Source organism: Hemicordylus capensis, chromosome 6, assembly GCF_027244095.1.
Source record: "Hemicordylus capensis ecotype Gifberg chromosome 6, rHemCap1.1.pri, whole genome shotgun sequence".
Taxonomy (NCBI): domain Eukaryota; kingdom Metazoa; phylum Chordata; class Lepidosauria; order Squamata; family Cordylidae; genus Hemicordylus; species Hemicordylus capensis.
The window spans coordinates 85005882-85026230 of NC_069662.1; the positions used below are offsets into that span (position 1 = coordinate 85005882).

Sequence of the window (20349 nt, forward strand, 5' to 3'; positions counted from 1 at the left end):
GATCTGATGAGGAGGTCATCCAGATAGGTGTGAACATGCACCCCCTGGAGGCAGAGGCGAGCTATGATCGCCACCATGACCTTTGTGAAGACTCGGGGAGCAGAGGAGAGACCCAATGAGAGGGCGTAGTACTGGAAGTGGTAATTATCATCAGAGAAATGAAGGAAGACTCGGTGTTCTGATCTGATGGGAATGTGAAAGTAGGCCTGAGAGAGATCCATTGAAGTGAGATAGTCTCCCGGTTGTACGGTCTCTTTGATAGTGTGTAGGGATTCCATCCGGAATGTCCTGATGAAGTGATTGAGGAACTTTAGATTGAGGACTGCCCTCCAGGAGGCATCCTTTTTGGGGACCAGAAATAGAATGGAGTACATGCCTTGAAATTTTTGTGTAGATGGAACACGTTCTAACCTTGAGTTTTCAGGAGGTGGTGAACTGCTTGGAGCATCCGAAGATGTTTGGCCGGGTTGTTGGAGGGTGGTGACTGAACGAAGCGTTGGGGATGGGAAGAGATGAGGTCGAGGGATTAGCCCTTGGAGACTGTGTCAATAAACCATTTGTCATTGGACGTAGACATCCAGGATGTGGCAAATTTGAGCAACCTGCTGCCCACAGGGATGGAGTCATTGTTTCGTGGTGCTGTGGCGGAGGAAATGGGGTGGGTGTTGGAGTCCCTAGAGTTCCCTCTGAACCTCTGTCACCACTGTGGTCTTCCAAATCCTCTGGAGTTCTGAGGATAGAAGTCTTGTTACTGCGAGGATGATCTGCTGTTGAATTGCCTGTTGGGACGAAAGGACTGGGTCGGGGCTCGAAAAAATCTGCGAGTATCTCTGCAGTTAGAGGGCATAGCCGCCTTCTTGTCTCTGATTTCTACAAGAATGGGGTCCAGGGCTGGGCTGAAAAGGTTGGCACTGGAGAAGGGTGCCGAGGTCAGGGCGAGTTTGGACTTTATGTCCACATTCCAACTTTTGAGCCAAAGGGACCTGCGTACTGCCACTCCTGTGACCATAGCTCTGGAAGACTGCTGAATACAGTCTAGGCTGGAGTCCTCCATGAGACCCACTGCCTTGGCTATCTTATTGATTCCTTGGCAGAGCTTGATGTTTTCAGGTGGGACCAAGGTAACAAGTTCTTTGGCCTAGAGGACGGTAGCATGAGCAAAAATGGAATTGGTGCTAGCCGCTCTATTGACTGTAGCATCATGAACCTTCTTCAGAAGTGAGTCACACTTCCTATCCTCTTGGTTTCTCAATTGCTTCTGGCCTTCGGTATGAAGGATCGAGCCAGATACCAGTCGTGCCACCAGGGGGTCAATTTTAGGAGTTGCCAGCAGAGACAATTTCTTGTGGCAAGGTGTAATGCGTCTTTGGAATATTGCCAATTGGTTCGGAGGAAGCTGGGCGTTGCCATTCCACACACATGACCTTGCAGAAGAGGGATGGAAAAGGGACCGCCACGGCTATATTGGCGCCTGAGAGAAATACATTCTGGTCTAGAGTAGGAGAAGGTTCAGGAGACTCAAATGGCACAACATCATTGATAGTTATTTTTGCTTTGGAGAGGAGAACATCAAAATCTGTTGAAAAGAAGAGTCTAGAGGAGCTGGAGATGGGAGGGGTAACCTCTTCATCTGATAGCTTGCCACTTTCTTTATTTGAATCGGGGCTCAGCTGCTTCGCCTGTCCCAGAGTTGTTGCCCTCCTCAGAGTCAGAAATGGGAATAGCAGGTCTGACTAGAAGTGGAGGAGGGTAAGGGGGGTAAGGGGAGAGGAGCCTGTGGAGCAGGCATAGGAGTGGGTGGTGGTGGTGGGGAGAACAGGAAAAGCTGAGGCCTCTGAAGGAAGGAGGAAAGGAGGAGGAAGGGCAGGTGAGGAAGGTCCCTGGGATGTTTAGGTCTGACTTCTTCCTCAGAGGAGGAATGCCCATACCACCGCTTGAACCTGAGGGGAAGAGCTCTAGACACAAAAAGACCCCATTCTGTGAGCGGGATAGCCCGCCTGCAGGGGCTGGAGTCAGGAGAAAAAGAGGAAAGGTGTTCTTTGCCTCTTCTGGGAGTGTGCTGCAGCGCTGCAGGAATGGCGGACAGTTGGCTAGGAGCTGTGTGAGGTACGATCAGGTGGCTCAAGTGGAGTATTCACAAAACATTCTGACCTAAAGAACTCTCAGCCACAGCATAACTTGTGGGTCAAAAGGAGCACATGAGCAGCAAAGACGCCAGCTAAAAACTTACAACAGCTAGCCAAGAACGCCCAAGATGGTCTATCTCTCAATTTCAATTCCCAATCTATAATAGAAGTTGATGGAACTGCCCCGGGGTGATTGGTTAACACCCCAAAAAATGTGTTTGGGCTTTATGTGGGGAAATTAGCTTGGAGTGGAGTAGTTCCACATCAGAATAAATTTTAAAACAAAGTGTTGGCTACAGGAAAATGACTGGCAGAGAGAGAGAGAGAGATGTTAGAAAACACACCACACAAACGTTACAAGATTAACCATACAACTGCTAAGAGGAAATTTAGCTTAATGTCTGAATTAAAGCAGCTTCTAGGCTGGCCAGAAAAAGGAGGCTCAGAGAAATAGGCTCTTGGATTTAGGAGAGAAGAGACAGTGATCAAGGGGGTCCAGATTAGGGTGCAGTAGTTATAATATAACCTTGTTCCTTCCTTCAGAACTGGATGAACCCTAGTGGCTCAGGAGTGACTGATGGTCCTCTTTCCCTGGGAGTAGACTGGGGAGAAGCAAGTAGTGAAGAATCAAGGGAATTAGGTAGCAGGGATGGATCCAAAGGGCATCTGTTCTTGTGAGGCCAGCTCCAGGTGTCAGCGAGGAGGGCAGTGCAGATCAGATCTGGCAAGGGACCTGATCTAGGGCCTGGAAGCAACAGTAGTCTACAGAGCAAAACACAGCTAAGTGGCATAGCAAGTGTTCTCTGCAGCTTCAGAGTAGCGGGGTGACTCCACAAGGTGGTAACTAAGCGGGTAGGTAGCACTGGAGACCAAGACCAAGCACACTGGCTCAGGAATCCAGGGGCAGATAAAGCCCAAAACATGTCCTGAAGGGACATTCCAATTGACTTCTTTCTTGGTTAGGGAAGTTCGGGGAATCTCAAAAGATCCCACTGTTTTGTTTCCTGTGCTTTACTACAACACAATGAGTGAATAGGATGATGCAAATGAAGTGCTTGAATGTGCAAACACGGCAGCTCTTCGGTTGGAAACACCTAGTAAACTAATCAGCGTTTTAATGGGTACATCTTTGGGTCCCTATCGCCCACTCCAGCCTTCTTTTGATAAGAAGGGAATGTGCATTAGTCTTATCTGATCCCATGGAGGTAATTAGCTTTTCGCTCAGTAATTAGCGGAGGCATCTATGGAGGGACATCAAAGGGAGGGTCAATCCTGCAGGGAGACATTGAACAGAGAGTTAACTGTTGTGAGTTAACTTTGGGAGACTACTCAGATGTCCCAGCATGGGGAAGGCGCAAGGCGAGCTCCCTTTCAATTTGGCTCTTTTGCAATTGTCCCACTGCCTGAGTGACTGTTCCCCAATATGCCAACAAATGGAGAGCTCATGATGCTGTGAGGCTCCTGAGCATATCAAAAGTGAGACCCATACGCCTGCAGTCTCAAACGTAGGCAGAGAGGCTTCTGGGAGCCAGCAGAAAAGCAGTGCTAGCAACTTAGAAGAGTATACTGGTCTATCTTACCAAGCTGCAGAAAGGTTTAATGAAATCAAGTATGTGAAGGACTTTGAAAACTTGGAATGCAAATTGTAAATGCTAAGTGTTATAACTAAAAACACTTGGCACATTTCAAGTACTCAGTTGTTATAATCCTCAGACCATGACAAACACTCTTGATTATTCCATCAGTGCATCAAGTTCAGAATGCAAAGGAATAAAGGGAGATGTATTTGATCTCTCTTGGAGCACTATGAAATCACTTTTCCTGAAAGCCTAGCAAAGCCTGAGCATTTTTCAGAAGTGCTGAAAAATGTTTTGAGTTGTGTTTGGTAGCCATGATTAAGCTGTGAAGCATTATACTTATAAGCTGTTAAAGTATACATTCTGTGTAGAGTAATAAATTGAAGTCCATTTATAAGAAGTGTGGCACTATTTTCAAACAAAAATAGAAGTTACCTTCTCTCATGGTATAAACTATGACATAATAGTGAACATCACTTACTATTCCAAAACCAAAATCATTTCTGTTGGTGTTTCATATACTTCATGCAAATTAATAACCCAATGGTTGCGTTGTGCCAGCTCCAGAACTGCAATCTCATGAATTATCTCCATTCGGCAATCTTGGCCCTTTCTTCTTTTCCTCATGAATTTTGCTGCAAACTCTTTTTCTGTCTCTCTCTTCACACACTTTTTTACCACTGCAAATTTCCCCCTAGAGTTGGGTGAGAGAAGAGATAAATTAGCCACAAATATAAACCACATTCACTATTCAGCAAGACATAGGGAAAACACAATATTTCCCAACGACACAGATGCTAAATTCCCAACATTACCTTAAGCAAGCCCTCAAGATTGACAAGCTCAAACCTGTTGCAATATTTATAGTGCAGCTGCATAGCTCAAATAATATATTTTGTAAAATGGTTCTCTGTAATTTTCAAAATGCTGCTTTCTTCTGTACTGTATGGCTTGCAAAAATACTTAGCAAGCCACAAATCATATACATTGAAATACCCCCACAGGGCTCAACCTTCCTACTCTTCTATAGACACCGGCCCACGCATATCCCATTTTAACTAAACTGCTATTTGGGCCAAAAATTTGGAAAGTATGGACACTAGTCTCACTGAAAAGCTGAATACTGCATCCCATATACAGGGCTGTATATGTCTTTAATTGTTCAAAATAGCACAAAAATGAGAGATACACAGCACTAGGGGATGAGGGGAGGGGTGGATAGCCATGGGAAACTCCTATGAGGGCTATTCCTGTCTCAATGAAAAATAAATTGGCTAAGAGGTAGCAAGGGCAGGAGGAATCTTGGGTCTGAACAGGAAGGGGGGCCAATACAGAAGGGAAATTTGGTATTGGATGTGGAATTTAGCATCTTGAACACTTCAGAGGTGTGTTGTTTTTAAGCTTCAGTGGCTTTATTTTTTTAATTCCTTCAGTGGCAAAGATGAGCTTTGGATCACAATGTCTGCAGATATATATTATTTATATAGCACTATCTATGTATATGGTACTTTACAACAGTTGAATGTCTGCCTCAAAGCAGAGACAACTCAGAAGTATTTCAATAATCGGGGAAGGGGCATGAATGCTCTATATATAGTTCTTCCCCATAATTTACAGAAGGCAAAAAAATAAAAAATTGCACACACACACACCCTTAATTTGCACAAGTTACACAGGTTGCTAAAATGCAGTTACACACTTCTGAATTTTTGTTTTAGTAGAGTATGTGCGGCCCTCCCCATAGGGCCCAGTTCCCAAGCCATCCTAGATAAACATTGGTTAACTCCAAAAAGCGAAGAGAAAATGAACAAGCATGAGGTTAGTTTAAGGTAAGATACTCAGTTTCTAAAAACGATTTCTCTTCATACAGTCCACAGACCAAATTTGGCCATCCTCTTGTAATTCTTTCAAATCCTCATGATTCTTGGCAATTTGGCTCTGATGGTCTTTGGAGTAGGAGCTCAGCCACAACAATGGACAAAATGCAACCAGAATTCACTCAGAATATGGTTTAGCTGGCGGGCAACTTCCAAAATAACTCATGGCAATTTGAAATGCTATAGCCCCCATGTGAAAGCTCAACATAATGGGGTATGCTGGCATTCAACATGGGGACTCTAACATTTGGCAGACTCTCCGTGTGAATACCCCTCACCGGGTCAGCGCTTTCCTGGTGTGAAGACTCTCGATGAAATCAGCCGTATTCATATTGTGAAACATTTTCAATGTTACTGTTTCACATGATATGTATCAGAGACCTCCATGATGGGGCTAGAATGAAGGCCCAGTCCTACATTACAAGGCAACATTCACAGGAAAGCTTCTCATCAGATGTGCTTGCCTGGCTCACAGGCACAGAGGCATCTCTTCTGCTCTATTCAGATGCTGAAAGAGGAATGCAGTATCTAGAAGACATTAAGCCTCTTCACGTGATCACCCAAACCTGGGTTAGAGATAGATAACTCGTGTTTGCATGCATGTGTGAATCAAGCAAATTCCCCAAGTCCTGGATGTCCCAAACCAGGTAACTCTGAAAGTGTCCCTTGATCTTGACCCAGGTTAGAGAGACAGAGGACTCCCTAAGCCCAGGATTACCGCTCATGTGACCTCCCACATCCAAATCCATCTCTTGAACGGCACCCCCTTGCACCCAGACACCACAGAGTCCTGTGGCCAAAGTGGACATATGGGAAGGATCATGCTGCCCTACAGAGCAATCTCAATGCTTCTCAGGCAGGAGCATCCCCTAGCAGGGAGCTGCCAGGCAACAGCTGACATCACTGGTTCTGGCCATGCCCACCCCCCCCCAATTCTTGCCATCCACCCCTTGGCCGTTTATAGGATTAGCAGATGCCCCACAAGTCATCAGTCCATGCCATGAGGAGCTCCCTACAGAGCTGCCAGGTGCAAGGCTGCAGTGTGCATGTGCACGTGCGCACACATACTATCCCAGGGAGCATGGCAAGCCCCATCAGGGCACTTGGCATGCTGCAGGAACCCCAAAATAACACATGGGTGCCTGGCAGCAGCTGCAGCACAAACCCCACAGCTTTTGCAACACAAACCTCACTGATCAAGGCAGTGTTGCCCAATGGGTAGGTCTCAAAAGCACAATCCACCATGCAGAAGCAGCAGGTGCATGGACGGTGCTTTCAGGGGTGGGGCACTCTGATTTGCCACAGCCTCATGGTTCTGCTGTGGAAGAGGGGTGCCCGGGGGCCCCTTTTGTGGTGCAGAGGATGGATGTGTACTGAGCTTCCAGCACCACCACAGAGGGTTGCCAATACTGCACGTGCGAAGGCTGTGAGGGGGGACATACTGCCAGTACAAGTGGAAGCACATTCCCTGAGCCCCCAATATCTGAGTGGTTACTGGTCACTGCTCATGCTGCATAAATGCTTTCCCCGTCACTGAGCTGCTTCTTGCATGCTGCATGCTGATGGGGGGGGTGCTGGCAGGGCAGCTGCCATGGCTTGCCACCCCACATTGGGAATGCCACTCATAGGGACTGACGGACTGGGCACCCAGGAGCAGCTGGACGGATGGTCATGTAGTTACTTGTGCAGCTGCATCTGGGGACTGCCACCTTCCCTAGGCATCCCCCAGGGTTGCAAATGAAAAGGGCTGTCTACGCCCAGCTGCTAGGCACTACCGTGCCACTAACAGGGGGCACTGTGCAGTAGCTGTGTTAGAGGGTGGTGTCCGGGGGGGAGAGGAGAGTCCTTATACAGGATTGTGCAAGCAAGAGTAGCAGGGGGAGGCCTTTGGTTGGGCAAGGGGGAAGGGAAGGGTCTTCTGCTCTTTCTTTCAAGCCGTAATAGCGGAGGCCCGAGCCTCCTTCCAAAAGTCAGCACTTTGTGTGGGTATGGAAAAGCTATTTAAAAAATAAAGACTTGGCAAAGTTAGTTGTGTTGGCTACAGTGAATGCCAGATTTATTGGAGGCAGCCACCTACGTGCAGGGTCAGCATGAATCCAAGAGGATAGCCCTCGGCTAATTCTGCAGATTGCCTTTTGAGGCCACGATGGAAGAAGGGTGGTTTCAAGCAGGGCTTCTCAGAGGTGTGGACCAGCACCAACCTATTCACATGCCAGTGACCCCATTTTCACAATGGACACACAAACAGCTGGATCCTTAGGAATGCGGGGGTGGCAGCAGCATTTGCCTACTCTCACCTTGCAGTGGGGTGTGTGTGTGACCTCTGCTTGGACAAGTGGGCTGCCTGTTGGCTGACAGGGCTGTTCACCCTCTCAGCTGCCTCCATGCCAGGATAAGGGGTGGCTTGGCGCTCAGAGCGGAGTTTGCAACCTCTGTTGCAGCTGGGAGTACAACTAAAGGGTTAATGGCTGTCTCCAGGGGTTGCACCTATCAGTGTGCAGTGGGGTGGAGCTCCAGCAACTGAAATGTGATGGAAGTGGGAGGGTTCTCGACATGGTAGCAGAGGTCTTGTGAGCCTTCTGGCCCACTCATGGGGAAGCTGCTGCCGTCATCAGGTTTTTCAATACAGTAAGGTTCATGCGAGTGCAAGACAATGATTTTTTAGTGCCATTTTCTTATCAATTTGGCCCCCTAATCCCCACACAAGCAAAATTAAGTTCAGCAGCAACAGCCACATTTTTTTTTCCATTTCAGAGATGAAGAAAAACAATTTATGCAAAAATAAAGAAGACAGATGCTAAATGTGAGCAGGCCATTCACTCTGTAGAAAGCACGTGTGATCAGACCACCCTGCCCAACACACTTGGTCTCAAACACAGACTTACATAAGAAGGTAAGAACAGCCCTGCTGGATCAGGCTCAAGGCCCATCAAGTCTAGCATCCTGTTTCACACAGAGGCGTGTACCAGATATCTGAGAAGCCCACAGGCAAGAGGTGAGGGCATGTCCTTTCTCTTGGTGTTGCTCCCGTGCAACTGGTATTTACAGGCATCTTGCCTATAGCCCTCAGATTAGTAGCCATAGACAGACCTGTCCTCCATGAATTTATCTAAACCCCTCTTGCAGTCATCCGGGCTATTGACCATTACCACATCTTGTGGCAGAGAATTCCATAGGTAGATTATGTGTTATGTGAAAGAGTACTTCCTTTTGTCAACCCTAAATTTCTTGGCAATCAGTTTAATGGGATGACTTCTGGTTCTAGTGTTGAGGGAGAAAAAATTCTTTATCAACTTTCTCCACACCATGCATGATTTTATAGACCTCTATCACCCCTCAGTCTTGTCTCTCCTCAGTCACTGTTTTTCTAAACTAAAAAGCCCCAGGTGCTGTAGCCTTGTCTCATAAGGAAGGTGCTCAAACTCCTTGATCATCTTGGTTGCCCTCTCCTGCACCTTTTCCAGATCTACAATGTCTTAAGATATGGTGACCAGAACTGTTCAGGGTACTCAAAATGTGGCTGCACGATACCTTTGTACTCGTCTAAGGGCATAATAATATTAGCAGTTTTATTTTCAACCCCCTGCGAAATGATTCCAAGCATTGAATTGGCTTTTTTCACAGCTGCCACACACTGAGTCTATCAATACATTCTAGTCTATCAAATAGACTAGAACTACTGAGTTCCCTTGCCTGTGTTTGTAGCAGAGCAAAAACTTTCAAATTTAAAATGTGCATCTCTAAAAAATTCTGAATAGATCTACACTTTTAATAGGTTCCAAGTTGTGCTAAACACACTCAAGACCCGAGTTTGATTAGTCTACAAAAGCCTTAGAGTCAACAAATCTTTTCCTCACTTAAAATAATCCTGCAACACACACAAGCTTCACTGAAATCAATGGTAATTAGTTCCAAGTAAATGTGGTTAAGTGTAGGGCGTGAGAATGTACTTAAAGAGAACTGTAGTGAAGAAGGAAACCAAGAGGAAGTGTAAGGTCAGAGCACTACTGGAATACAAATTATTTCCTCCAAGGATAGGAGAGGTTCTTGGGTGGGCATGGGGTAGTGCTATTTACTGTATTTCAAGCACTTGCCATTTAAAGTAATAAAGAGGAAAATACTTGGCAAGTTAAACTACTTCAGTCTGAGGCCTGCAGTATGGTACTAGCTGGAAATCTGAACGATTCCACTTAAATTCAGAGTTGCACTACAGAAAGCTCAAGGTCATTTCTTGAAACTACCAACCTCAAAAAGGCATGGTTTAAGTTGGCATGCCTCCTGGCTTGAAGAAACAAAGGCCCCACTGATTGCAAGTCAAGCTCGATAAGCAAGGCACTTTCACGTCATTTGTTTACCCACTTTCTGGTTGTCATGGATGCCACTAGTGAACACCTAAGAATGAGACATCAAATAACCATTTCTTAAAGTAATCTACAACATGTCCTGTCACTATTGTGGGTGCTCTGCTTATTAATAGTAACTTCAATAAGGAAATTAATCTTTCTGAAAGTGTAAAATAAGATTTGAAAGCAATGGCACTGCATTAAAGTAAAGCATTCATTCTAGACATCAGTTATTTGTACAGGGAATATTCACCTTCATTCTATATACTTTGAACGTAAGAAAGAACACATTGCGAAATGCTTTAAGTCATAAACCCTACTGCCAGCAATTCTATCTCTTTTTCAGAGAAAAAGGCTTAATCACTTCACAGTACCATACTAAACATGTTTGCTCCACAATAATTCCTATAGAGTTCTATGTCACCTTAGTAAGCAGAATTGGACTAGGGAGTAGAACCAGCTCTCAAATGTAAGAACAGAAGGACAGTTGCAAATGCTTTAGTTAGGCTTTGCATACAGTTTTGTTCAAGAGGTTAAAATATCACACACTTCTCCTCAAGTGAAGTATATAAATCCTTATATTTATGCAATAAAATCAGATTCCTGCACTTAGTCCCAAACTTGTGAGCAAATGGCTGATTATTAATAATTATGCAGCCTACCATACTGCTTTGTATTCAGGTCCTAGGTTAGGGGTGTGCACGGAACCCGGGGAGGGCAAGGGAGGGATCGCTTTAAGAGGCAGGGAAGGCGCTGCCTATCTGCCAGGCCCCGCCCTGCTGCTTCCCCCCACCAGCACTCTTCCAAAAGCGGGCACGCAGGGTTGCAGCGTGCCTCCTTGCAGCCAGGATCAGCGTCACCATGCAGATGGCCAAAGCATGCCAGTGGGGAAAAGCGGCCACTTAAAGACTAGCTCTGGCCTGTGAGGACTGTTGAGGCAGCCCCTCCCCCTTCCCAGAAGTACTAAAGACTAGGGCACCCTGAGAGGAAGGCAAGAAAGGATGCACCCAGGCTAATGGAGAGCATAACACCGCCCCCCATAGAGACCAGCTCCGGCATGTGAGGGCTGTTGCGGCAACGCCCCAATCCCAGGAGTACTGAAGACCAGTGTGCCCTGAGAGGAAGGCAAGAGAGGATGCGCCCAGGCCAGGGAGCTCTTGTCCTCAGCTCCTGAAAAGACCAACAGCTGGAAATGTTTTATTAATCTTCTGGGATTTGCTTCTTTTAATATTGTAAACCACTTCAGGTGCCTTTGTCAAGGCAGAAAGGCGGTATAAAAGTGTAGCAAATAAATAAATAAAGCAACTCCCTCTGCCTCTGAACGCCAGTTGCTGGACCCATTTGGTGCTTCTAGAATGGAGTGCCGAATGGTTCCATGCACATCCCTTTCCTAGGTAGTTGAGGGGCTAATTTCAAGAGTGATCTGCTGTTATAAAGCTATACTTAAATAATGGCCAACATTCAGGCCAAGTAGCATGTGGAACACATTTTCACTTGGGCTTGGAGAAGCGGGCCAATTTCTGACAATCCCTCTGCAGCTGCCTCTGCCTCCCAATAATATATCTTCAGAGATTTATTTTTCAGAGGCACAGGTAGCTGCAGAAGGAAGGGAAGGATAGCAAACAAAACCAAAAACCAACCTCTCCAACTTGTGTGAACAAAAGTGTTTCGAGCATGCAACTCTTAGTCTGGATGTCAGTCAATAAATATAACTTGGAGATTTCTTTTTGCCCTGTGTAGTTTGCTAATTTCTTCATTATGATGGAAAAAATGGCCTAGTACTACAGATGTGTAATTGCACTGTTTTAAGTACTAGTGCACCAACCCTGTTCCAGAACACTGTGGGCATTGTTTCAGATTTCTGCAGCCTTTGGGGCAATTCAAACCTGTCCATGTTACACTGCTTAGAATGTCAGCTATTGTATGAAAGCCATAACTTTGCTTGCTTCCTACAATGGCCCTAAGATTCCTGGGAAAACAAAAAACAAATAAAAACAGGATCCCTTTCTGGCAACAGTATGGAAAACTTACAGTTTGTATACCATTTTAAGCCACAATGTTTCTTACTTTTTAAAAACACAGTTTAAATAAGAGCCTATTTGTTTGATACTTAATCATTCAATTTCTGAAATTGTTCAGTTCCATTATTCAGAAGACACCAACAACTGCGCTTTTTAAAATCAAACTGTACTTTAAATAGAGAGACCAGGATCCTTAAGCCATGCACCAGCTACTTTCGAACTACATGCAGAGAGATTTAGATAGAATCTCATTCTTATAAGACAAAACAAATCTGTTAATACTTGAAATCAATTAACACCAAGTAATTGTGATTGCAGTCAACTTATAAGTTTGATAAACTCAATCACTTCTGGTCAATTTACATTCCAAGTGTCCAAAGTTGGCTTTTTGAGCTATTTTTCAGAGGCGTTATATTCGCTGCCACATGTATAAACATGTGTGCGAGATGACATCCCTCCGAAAAACAGTATAGGCTTAGCATGACAGATGAGCATGTCATCTACAGTAACTAATGTTATTCCCCACAACCAACTATTTTCCCTATCATATCCTCACTACTTACATAGTGCAAAGTAATATTACTCATGTCTTGCATACCTAATGAAGATTGTAAATCCTCTGGAGAAGGAGTGGGAAAGGTTAAGACTTGGGTCTACAATGAGTATCAGGATACATAGTCCAATAAAGTGCATCTTCATGCACTTCCAGGAATAGAGTACTACCATGATTGGTGGCATTTACATTTTCTACAATATAAAACTAAGTCATCTGTTATTATACAGTGACTAGTAGGGATGTGCACGAACTGGTTCGTGAATTCCCAGGAGGCGCAGCTTTTAAGAGGAAGGGAGGGTGCTCTTACCTGCCCCACCACTTTCCCCTGCCAGTGCTCTCTCCAAAACCGCTGGTGTGGGGCTGCAGCATACCTCCTTGCACCTCCGCGTCAGCGGTTTTGGGGAGAGCACTGGCAGGGGGGAAAGCGGCGGGGCAGGTAAGAACACGCTCCCTGCCCTTTTAAAGTCCCTCACACCAGCTCAGATGTCGGACTTCTCAACTGGTTCATCTGGCCATAGAAGGACCACCGAACCAGTTTGTGCACATCCCAAGTGACTAGCGAGCTGCAGAAAGGCAGAGATATGGGATTGAACATTTCCTGCTGAAAACTAGGTAATCAGGGATCTACTTCTGGGGAGGGGAGGAAGATTGGTGAAAACCACTCCCTTCAAGCTTCAGAAACAGGATTACTAGCTGCATGTGTGCACTGTTACTGATCTCAGTTTTTTAAAGGCAACTCCTGGACACTTCCTAACAAGAGAATACATACATTTTTGATTATTTGAATAAAAATAATTTTTCATATAAAGTTCTGAATTTGCATCAGGATAAGATTCAAACCACATTATATGCCTTTATGGATTTTCCCATCAATCAAATATTTTGGTTTAACTACTTGAAAACTGATGTGGTGTGAGAAATTAGTGGAGCTTTTCTTCACTACATATATAAGTCAATCATCATAATCTATTTAGGGCATCAGGGAAATTTGCACAGTAAGATGGGGGTGGGGGTGGAATTTTATGCAAATGAGGAAAAACCACCAGGGAAATTTTTCCCATTTGAGTTATTCCAGAAAAACTACATCTTTACAGAAATGTCTGCTGAGCTAAAAGCCTGAAGCTCTCCAAAAAATCCCTATTATCCTGCATTCTCCTTTTACTATTCTCACCCAAAGCAATTTTCGTGCAGACTAGATCTAAATATCCCATCACAGGCTTCCTTTGTTTCATTCTAAAAGGTAAAGTTGTGCCGTTGAGTCGGTGTCGTCTCCTGGCAAACACAGAGCCATGTGGTTTTCTTTGGTGGAGTAAAGGAGGGTTTTACCATTGCCATCTCACACGCAGTATGTAGTACTACCAAATTTATTAATATCACAGACCATTTCTTTAAGAGACACAGATGTCTGGGAGCTTGCAACCAGAAGTTTGCTAACAGGAATCAGAGTATTTTATGTGGGAGGAAGTCCAAGCACTCAGGAGCTCCAAGCAACATGGGCAGTATAGTGACCTGTAGGGGAAGTGCCATGTTTGTTTTTCTAGCTAAAAGGAATATGAAATGCATCTGCTTCAGGTGCAGCCTAGTAGTCCTGCTGCATAACAAGGTTATGACTGGAATATAGTACTTGAAGCATATAATTTGTTCAAATAGAACAGACTCAACAGAAAGGGAGGAGAAGTGCATTAAATGTAAACAACGCATACCCCTGGACAGAAGCCATCAATCTGAGCATAGAAATTCAGTCAAAAGCATCTAGGTAAAAATAAAAGGAATGCAGATAGCAATGTCATTGTGAGTGTTTACTATAGACCACCTCAGTAAACAAAAGACAGACTATGCTTTCCTTAGACTACCAAATTTTCAAAGAGTATTAGTAGTAGTGGGGGATTTCAACTATCCTGACATCTGCTGAAAGCCTAGCTCTGCTAGAGTAGATTTCATCCAGGAAGGTAGGGACTTCATCCGGAAGGTCTGCTTTTTGATGAAGCAATTCAAATGTTTGAGGTTGAGCTCTGCCCTCCATGACCTGTCCTTTTTTGGAACTAGGAATAGGAGGGAATAAACCCCTTGAAAGTGTTCTTCTGGGGGAACTGGTTCTATAGTGCTTATCTGGATCAGATGAAGGAAAGCCTGAGACATCCGCTGAGGCTTGATCGGATTCTTGGGGGGTAGGTGTAAGGGTGTGGTGGTTGTGGGGCTGAAGTGAGAATTCCAATAGGAGGCCCTGAGTAACAGTGTCTCGTACCCATGCGTCCAACGAAGAGAGGCTCCAAGTAGTGGCAAAGAAGCAGAGCCTGCCCCCAACTGGTAGGCAGTCATTGTTTGTGACTCTGCTGCATTCCAGGTCTGAATCCAGTTCTGTTGCATTGGAATCTGGTGTTGCCACGGAAGCATTGTTGTTGTTGTCCTTGTTGACAGTTGTCCCTAAAGGCTCCATAAGGGGGCACTGTTCCCTAGGCGACTGGGAGTAAGGTCATTAGGACGACCTGTAGGGATGGAAAAAAGCTCTGAGTGGCCCGCCCTGACCTAGGGAAATCCCTGTGGGGAGTGGGCATAACTTTCTTTTTTATCCTTGGTATCCACCAAGACTTGATCTAATGATTCTCCAAAAAGCTTAGCTCCCATAAAAGGAGAGGCCGCCAGATTGAGTTTAGACTTAAGGTCCACCCTCCAGTTCTTCAACCATAAGGATTGTCTCACTGCCACCAACACTGCTAGAGAACACGAAGCATGCTGAATGCAGTCTAAACTCGAGTCAGCCGCAAAGGCAGACGCCTTGGCAAACTTATTAAAGCCTTGTTGCAGCTGTTTATTCTCTGGGGGCACTAACTGAATCAGTTCCTCAGCCTACAGGACTGCGGCCCTGGAAAAAATAGAGTTGGCTGTCATCACCTTAATGACAGTGGCTGCACCATCATAGACCTTCTGAAGCGGGAAGTCATTCTTTTTGTCTTCCTGTACCTTCGGCTGTTCATCTCCATCCTTATTCATCACCGATCCAGAGACCAATTGCACGAAGGGCACATCTATAACAGGAGGGGCTAGAAGAGACATAACGCCCTTGGGCAGATTATACAGCTTGTTGAGGTATGAGCTAGTAGGCTTGGAAGCAAAGGGCACTTTCTATTCTGCCAACATGGTATCCTAGAAAAGAGGAGGGAAGGGAACAGGGGTGGAAGAGGAGGAGAAGGTGGAGGGAAACACTTTCTGATCAAGGGAAGGCTGGGGTAGTGTAACAGCCTCTGGCGAGATGTATTTAATAGCACGCCGTGTCTTAATAAGGAGTTCAAATTCCACCTGTTGAAAAAGTCTAAAGGAGGTAGCATGAGTGGCCTGCTGTTCCTCCTCAGATAATTCCCCATCTTCTGTGGAAGTTGAGGCAGAGGAGTCCTCAGCTTGAGAAGGCAGAGGTTTGGAAGGGGGAGGAGGGGGGGAGGAATAGGGGGGAAGCTGGCAGGTGAGGCTTTTTGGGAGGTGAGGGCAGAGCACCCTCATCAGAAGAAGAGCCCGGGATCAAAGGAATGGTTGGTCTCTTATGAATGTGCTTCCTGGGTGGCGCTGGTACAAACTTCCCCTTCTCATTAGATGGAATAAACACCTTTAGTAGGGCTGGAGCCAGGGGAAGATGAGAGGAAAATAGGCTTAGAAGGTGGATTTTCTGCAATCTTAGCAGTACTGTTAGGATTAGCTGTTAACTCAGCCCAAATAAAATTTCTAAGTCAGGATTCAAATGCAGGGGTAGGCTGCTTAAATTGCCCATCCAGAGAAGGATTAGGGTTACTCACAGTTGGAAGAAGCTGGGATGCTGGAGTTATACTGAACCCAGTTGGAACGGAGCTGGGGCTAGTAGCAGTGACCAAGTTGTTGGTGGAGCCGGGTTCCCTTCTCCCTGAGTGCTCACCAGCTATTACATTTGGAGGGGCAGAACCACCTCCTGTCCCCATAATCACGGTTAAAGCACCTCCTTGTGTTTGCAGGACAGCAGGAGGGAGGCATTTCGGCAACCGCTGTTGGCAAACAGCTTTCAATAACAAACGTTCACTCAGGCGCACGCCTGGCAGTTTTGCTTTCCTTCTGTGGAGTTTATGCTTATCTCCACTCAGTTTTTGTTTGTTTGCCTCCTTAGCACTTTCCTCCTTGCACTTCTTATTCTTTTTAGAGGATTTACGAGACACAGCCACCACCTCAATAGCTTGCACAGTAGGGGGGTGGCAAATCAAACCCAGCAGATGATGAGGCGCCAATTGCATCAGCGGGAGAGTTGGGAGCTGATTAAACCTTTGCAGTCCCTGAAGGTACAGGAAGACAGTACCTTCAGGAACAGCTGAAGGTACAGGAAGACAAAATGAATGACTTCCTGCTTCAGAAGGTCCATGATGGTGCAGCCACTGTCATTAAGGTGACGGCAGCTTTCGTGGCTTTCCCCATAGCCCGCCATAGCCCTGGACTCATCCTGAACTCAGATGCGCATCCCTCCGAGAGGGAGCCTCCTAGCAACTGTCCAGCATGTGAGGGATCCATCTCAGAAAAAACTGAGGAAACCCCAGAAGAAAACAAACAGAAATAACATAACCAAACAGCCAATGGTCGAATCAAGAAACATAAAAAGTGTTTGGAATTTAGAAAATAATAAATAAATAGGCTCCCTTCCCACCCTTGCACACTAGAAGTAGTGTGAGGGAGCAAGGAAACACAACCAACCAGCCCAAGAAGCTGAAGACAGACAGAGCTCTGGGAGCAGCATCTTGCCTGAGGCAAGACAGGAACAGAACTTGGGATTTGGGCTCCGCCTACCTAGCTACCGGATATGGCATGAAAATTTCAAACACCATTTCCTGTCTTCCTGAGGCATGATATGCAAACACAACCCACTACGAGGGATAAAATCAGACCACTGCAGAAAAATGAGCCTTGATAGGTAAAAAGATGGTAGGGAACACCTAATTACCTTAGAGGAGTTTAAGTCTCCAAGTCCAGATGAACTTTAACCTTGGTTACTGAAGGGACTTGCAAATGCAATCTCAGAAAGCTCTGGGAGAATGAGTGAGGTGCCCAAAGACCTATCTTCAAAATGTGTGTGGGGGGAGGGGGGAGGGGGTTACAGATCTGTAAAACCAAAGCAGGGCAAGATGTTAGAACAAATTATTAAGCCGTCTGTCTGTGAATGTGGTGTTTACAGATTTGCCAAGAACAAGTCATACCAGATTAATCTCATCTCCTTTTTTGACAGAGTTACTAGTTAGTAGAGCATGGTAATGCTTTGATTTCAGCAAAGCATTTGACAAAGTCTCCCACAATATCCTTGATGACAAGCTGGTAAAATGCATGCTAGATGAGGTTACTGTTAGGTGGACTCACAGCTGGTTGAACACTGTTTGACCAGTAAATATTCATTAGTGGCTCCACATCATGCTGGGTGGAGGTATCAAGTGGAGTGCCACAGGGCTCTGTCCTCGGCCCTGTGCTGTTCAGCATTTTAATAAATGATTTCGAAGAAGGAGCAGATGGAATCAGTGTTCCCTCTAAGGAGTGCACACGCTCACAAGTTTTTTGATGTCTGCTCAGTTAATTCTAGATTCCGCTCAGGAAGGCCCCACTCTAAATGAATGTGCATGTGCACACACTGCCTTGATACTGGTGCCCAGAACAAAACTCACTCTGCACACAGATGAAATAAATTAGAGACACAAATTAGAGAAATCTGCAGATGACACAAAGCTGTGTGGTGATGGTGGTGGTAGAGAACAGCGAACACCTTCGAAGGAAGAATCAAGGTTTAATTGGATCTGAACAGACTCGAATACTGGGCAGGTTCAAATACTAGGCTAAAACCAACAAGATGTCTCCACTGAACCAAGTGTAAAGTCTTGCATTTGGGTAAGAAAAATCAAACATACAAGTAGGTCAGGGAAGACCTAGCTTGGTGGCAGTATATGTGAAAAGGACCTAGGTGTCTTTGTGGACAACAGGCTGAACTTGAGCCAGCAGTGTGAAGAAGCTGATTTAAAAAAAAAAAGCAAATGCAGTCTTAGGCTTCACTAACAGAAGCATCGAGTCCAAATCACGAGAAGTAAATGTTCCACTATATTCTGCACTGGTCAGACCTCATTTGGAAAACTGAGTCCCAATTCTGGGTCTGACATTTTAAAAAGGAGATTGATGAACTAGAACGGGTTCAGAAGATGGCAGAAAAGATGGTGTTTATTCTGGAAATCAAGATAAAGGGTTGAAAGAGCTGGATGTGTTAGCCTGGAGAAGAGAAGTGTAGCCTGGATGTGTAGCCTGGAGAAGAGAAGAGAGATTATAGCCATCTTCAAGTATCTGAAGAGTTGTCACACAGAAGAGTAGGCTTGTTCTCTGATGCTCCCGAGAGCAGGACTAGAATCAATAGATTGGACTTAAGAGGATGCAGATTTAGGCTAGACGTTAGGAAGCATTTCCTAATGTAAGAGCTGTTTAATAGTGGAACCATCTGCCTTGTGATGGGCTCTTTTGCTAGAGACTTTTAAGCAGAGGCTGGACAACCATCTGTCAGGGATGCTGTAGCAGTTTCCTGCACTGAGCAGGGGTTGAATTAGAAGACCTCTAAAGTCCTTTCAAACTCTAAAATTATATTATTCCTTTGCTTTCATTTCTATTTCCCCCTGTAATGCACATGCCATACAAGCCTGTAGTCCTGTTTTAACTACTGTTCCACCTGGTTTCCTTGAACCCATATCCAGAGTAATTTTTTACACCTGAGTAGAACTTCCTACTCTTGAGTAGCCCAATTGGTTACATTGGATCCCCCCCTTTTTTTCAGGCCATAGAAACCACAATTTAACATTTCACTCCAGCGGAGTGCATCGGTGACCCCCAAATCCCAAGCAAGGCACTCTGTGTGACTGCATGATTCACTGACAATGTGAGTTCTCAGCTAAGAAAAATGAGCACTTTAAATCCCACACTAGTTGAGATCCATATTTCAACAGCTCATTTTTCAGCATTTCAGCTGAAAGGCCATGCTATGACTGACCTAAAGAAAATATGGGAGCTCATCAAGTGCATTCTACAGGCCAGTAACCCACAATCACTGCATTTTTTGCTTGGTTTCTTGTCAGCTGGGTACAAGCTTCCTGGGTACACACAATACTAATGTCTTCTGTCCATCCAAACCAAACACAGTTGACAGTGAACATAGGAAGCTGCCATATATTGAGTCAGACCATTGGTCCATCTAGCTCAGTATTGTCTTCATAGACCGGCACCGGCTTCTCCAAGGTTGCAGGAGGGAATCTCTCTCAGCCCTATCTTGGAAATGCCAGGGAGGAAACTTGGAGCCTAGATGCTCTCCCCAGAGCAGCTCCATCCCCGAAGGGGAATATCTTATAGTGCTCACACATCAAGTCTCCCATTCATATTACAAGTCATGCTTGCTACCACAAGACCAGCTCTCCTCCAAAGTGCTTCCCTTTGTGAATGTGGTTACATCTCTGGGGGTATGTCTGGCTTCTTGTGTTCCATAGTGTCAACACAGTTCAACCCTTTGCTCAGGAGAGCATCTGCCAGCTATATACTGGGAAACATTATCCCTCACCACAGTTCTGAGGGAAGGTTCAGATGAACATTGCCCTGTACAAGCAAGAACATCAGGTCTATGGCAAGAATGCATTTGCTCTCATGTCACTGGTGGATGCGCCAATGCACTCTTGGTCAGTATTCCCTCTAACTGGGATTCCCCGATGCTGTTGACTACATCTTCCATAATCCCCAGCCAAAGACCATTGCAGCTAGGGATAATAGGAGTTATTTATTCTATTTCTATACAGCCCTTCCAACAACATCTATGAATCCCTGTTACAGGAAACAT

The 20349-nt window shown here is 45.3% G+C and overlaps 1 protein-coding gene across 3 annotated transcripts in view; it reads right to left on the reverse strand.

The window, feature by feature from the left end:
- STK17A (serine/threonine kinase 17a) overlaps positions 1-20349 on the reverse strand; it is a 52517-nt gene that overhangs the window by 18963 nt on the left and 13205 nt on the right. For 2 of the 3 annotated variants that reach the window (XM_053260333.1, XM_053260335.1), the window contains exon 2: positions 4185-4397. In XM_053260333.1, the coding sequence (XP_053116308.1) occupies positions 4185-4397 (213 nt within the window). Of the gene's footprint in view, positions 1-4184; positions 4398-14745; positions 14841-20349 lie in introns of those variants that run through there. The other variant, XM_053260334.1, reaches the window with a different exon arrangement.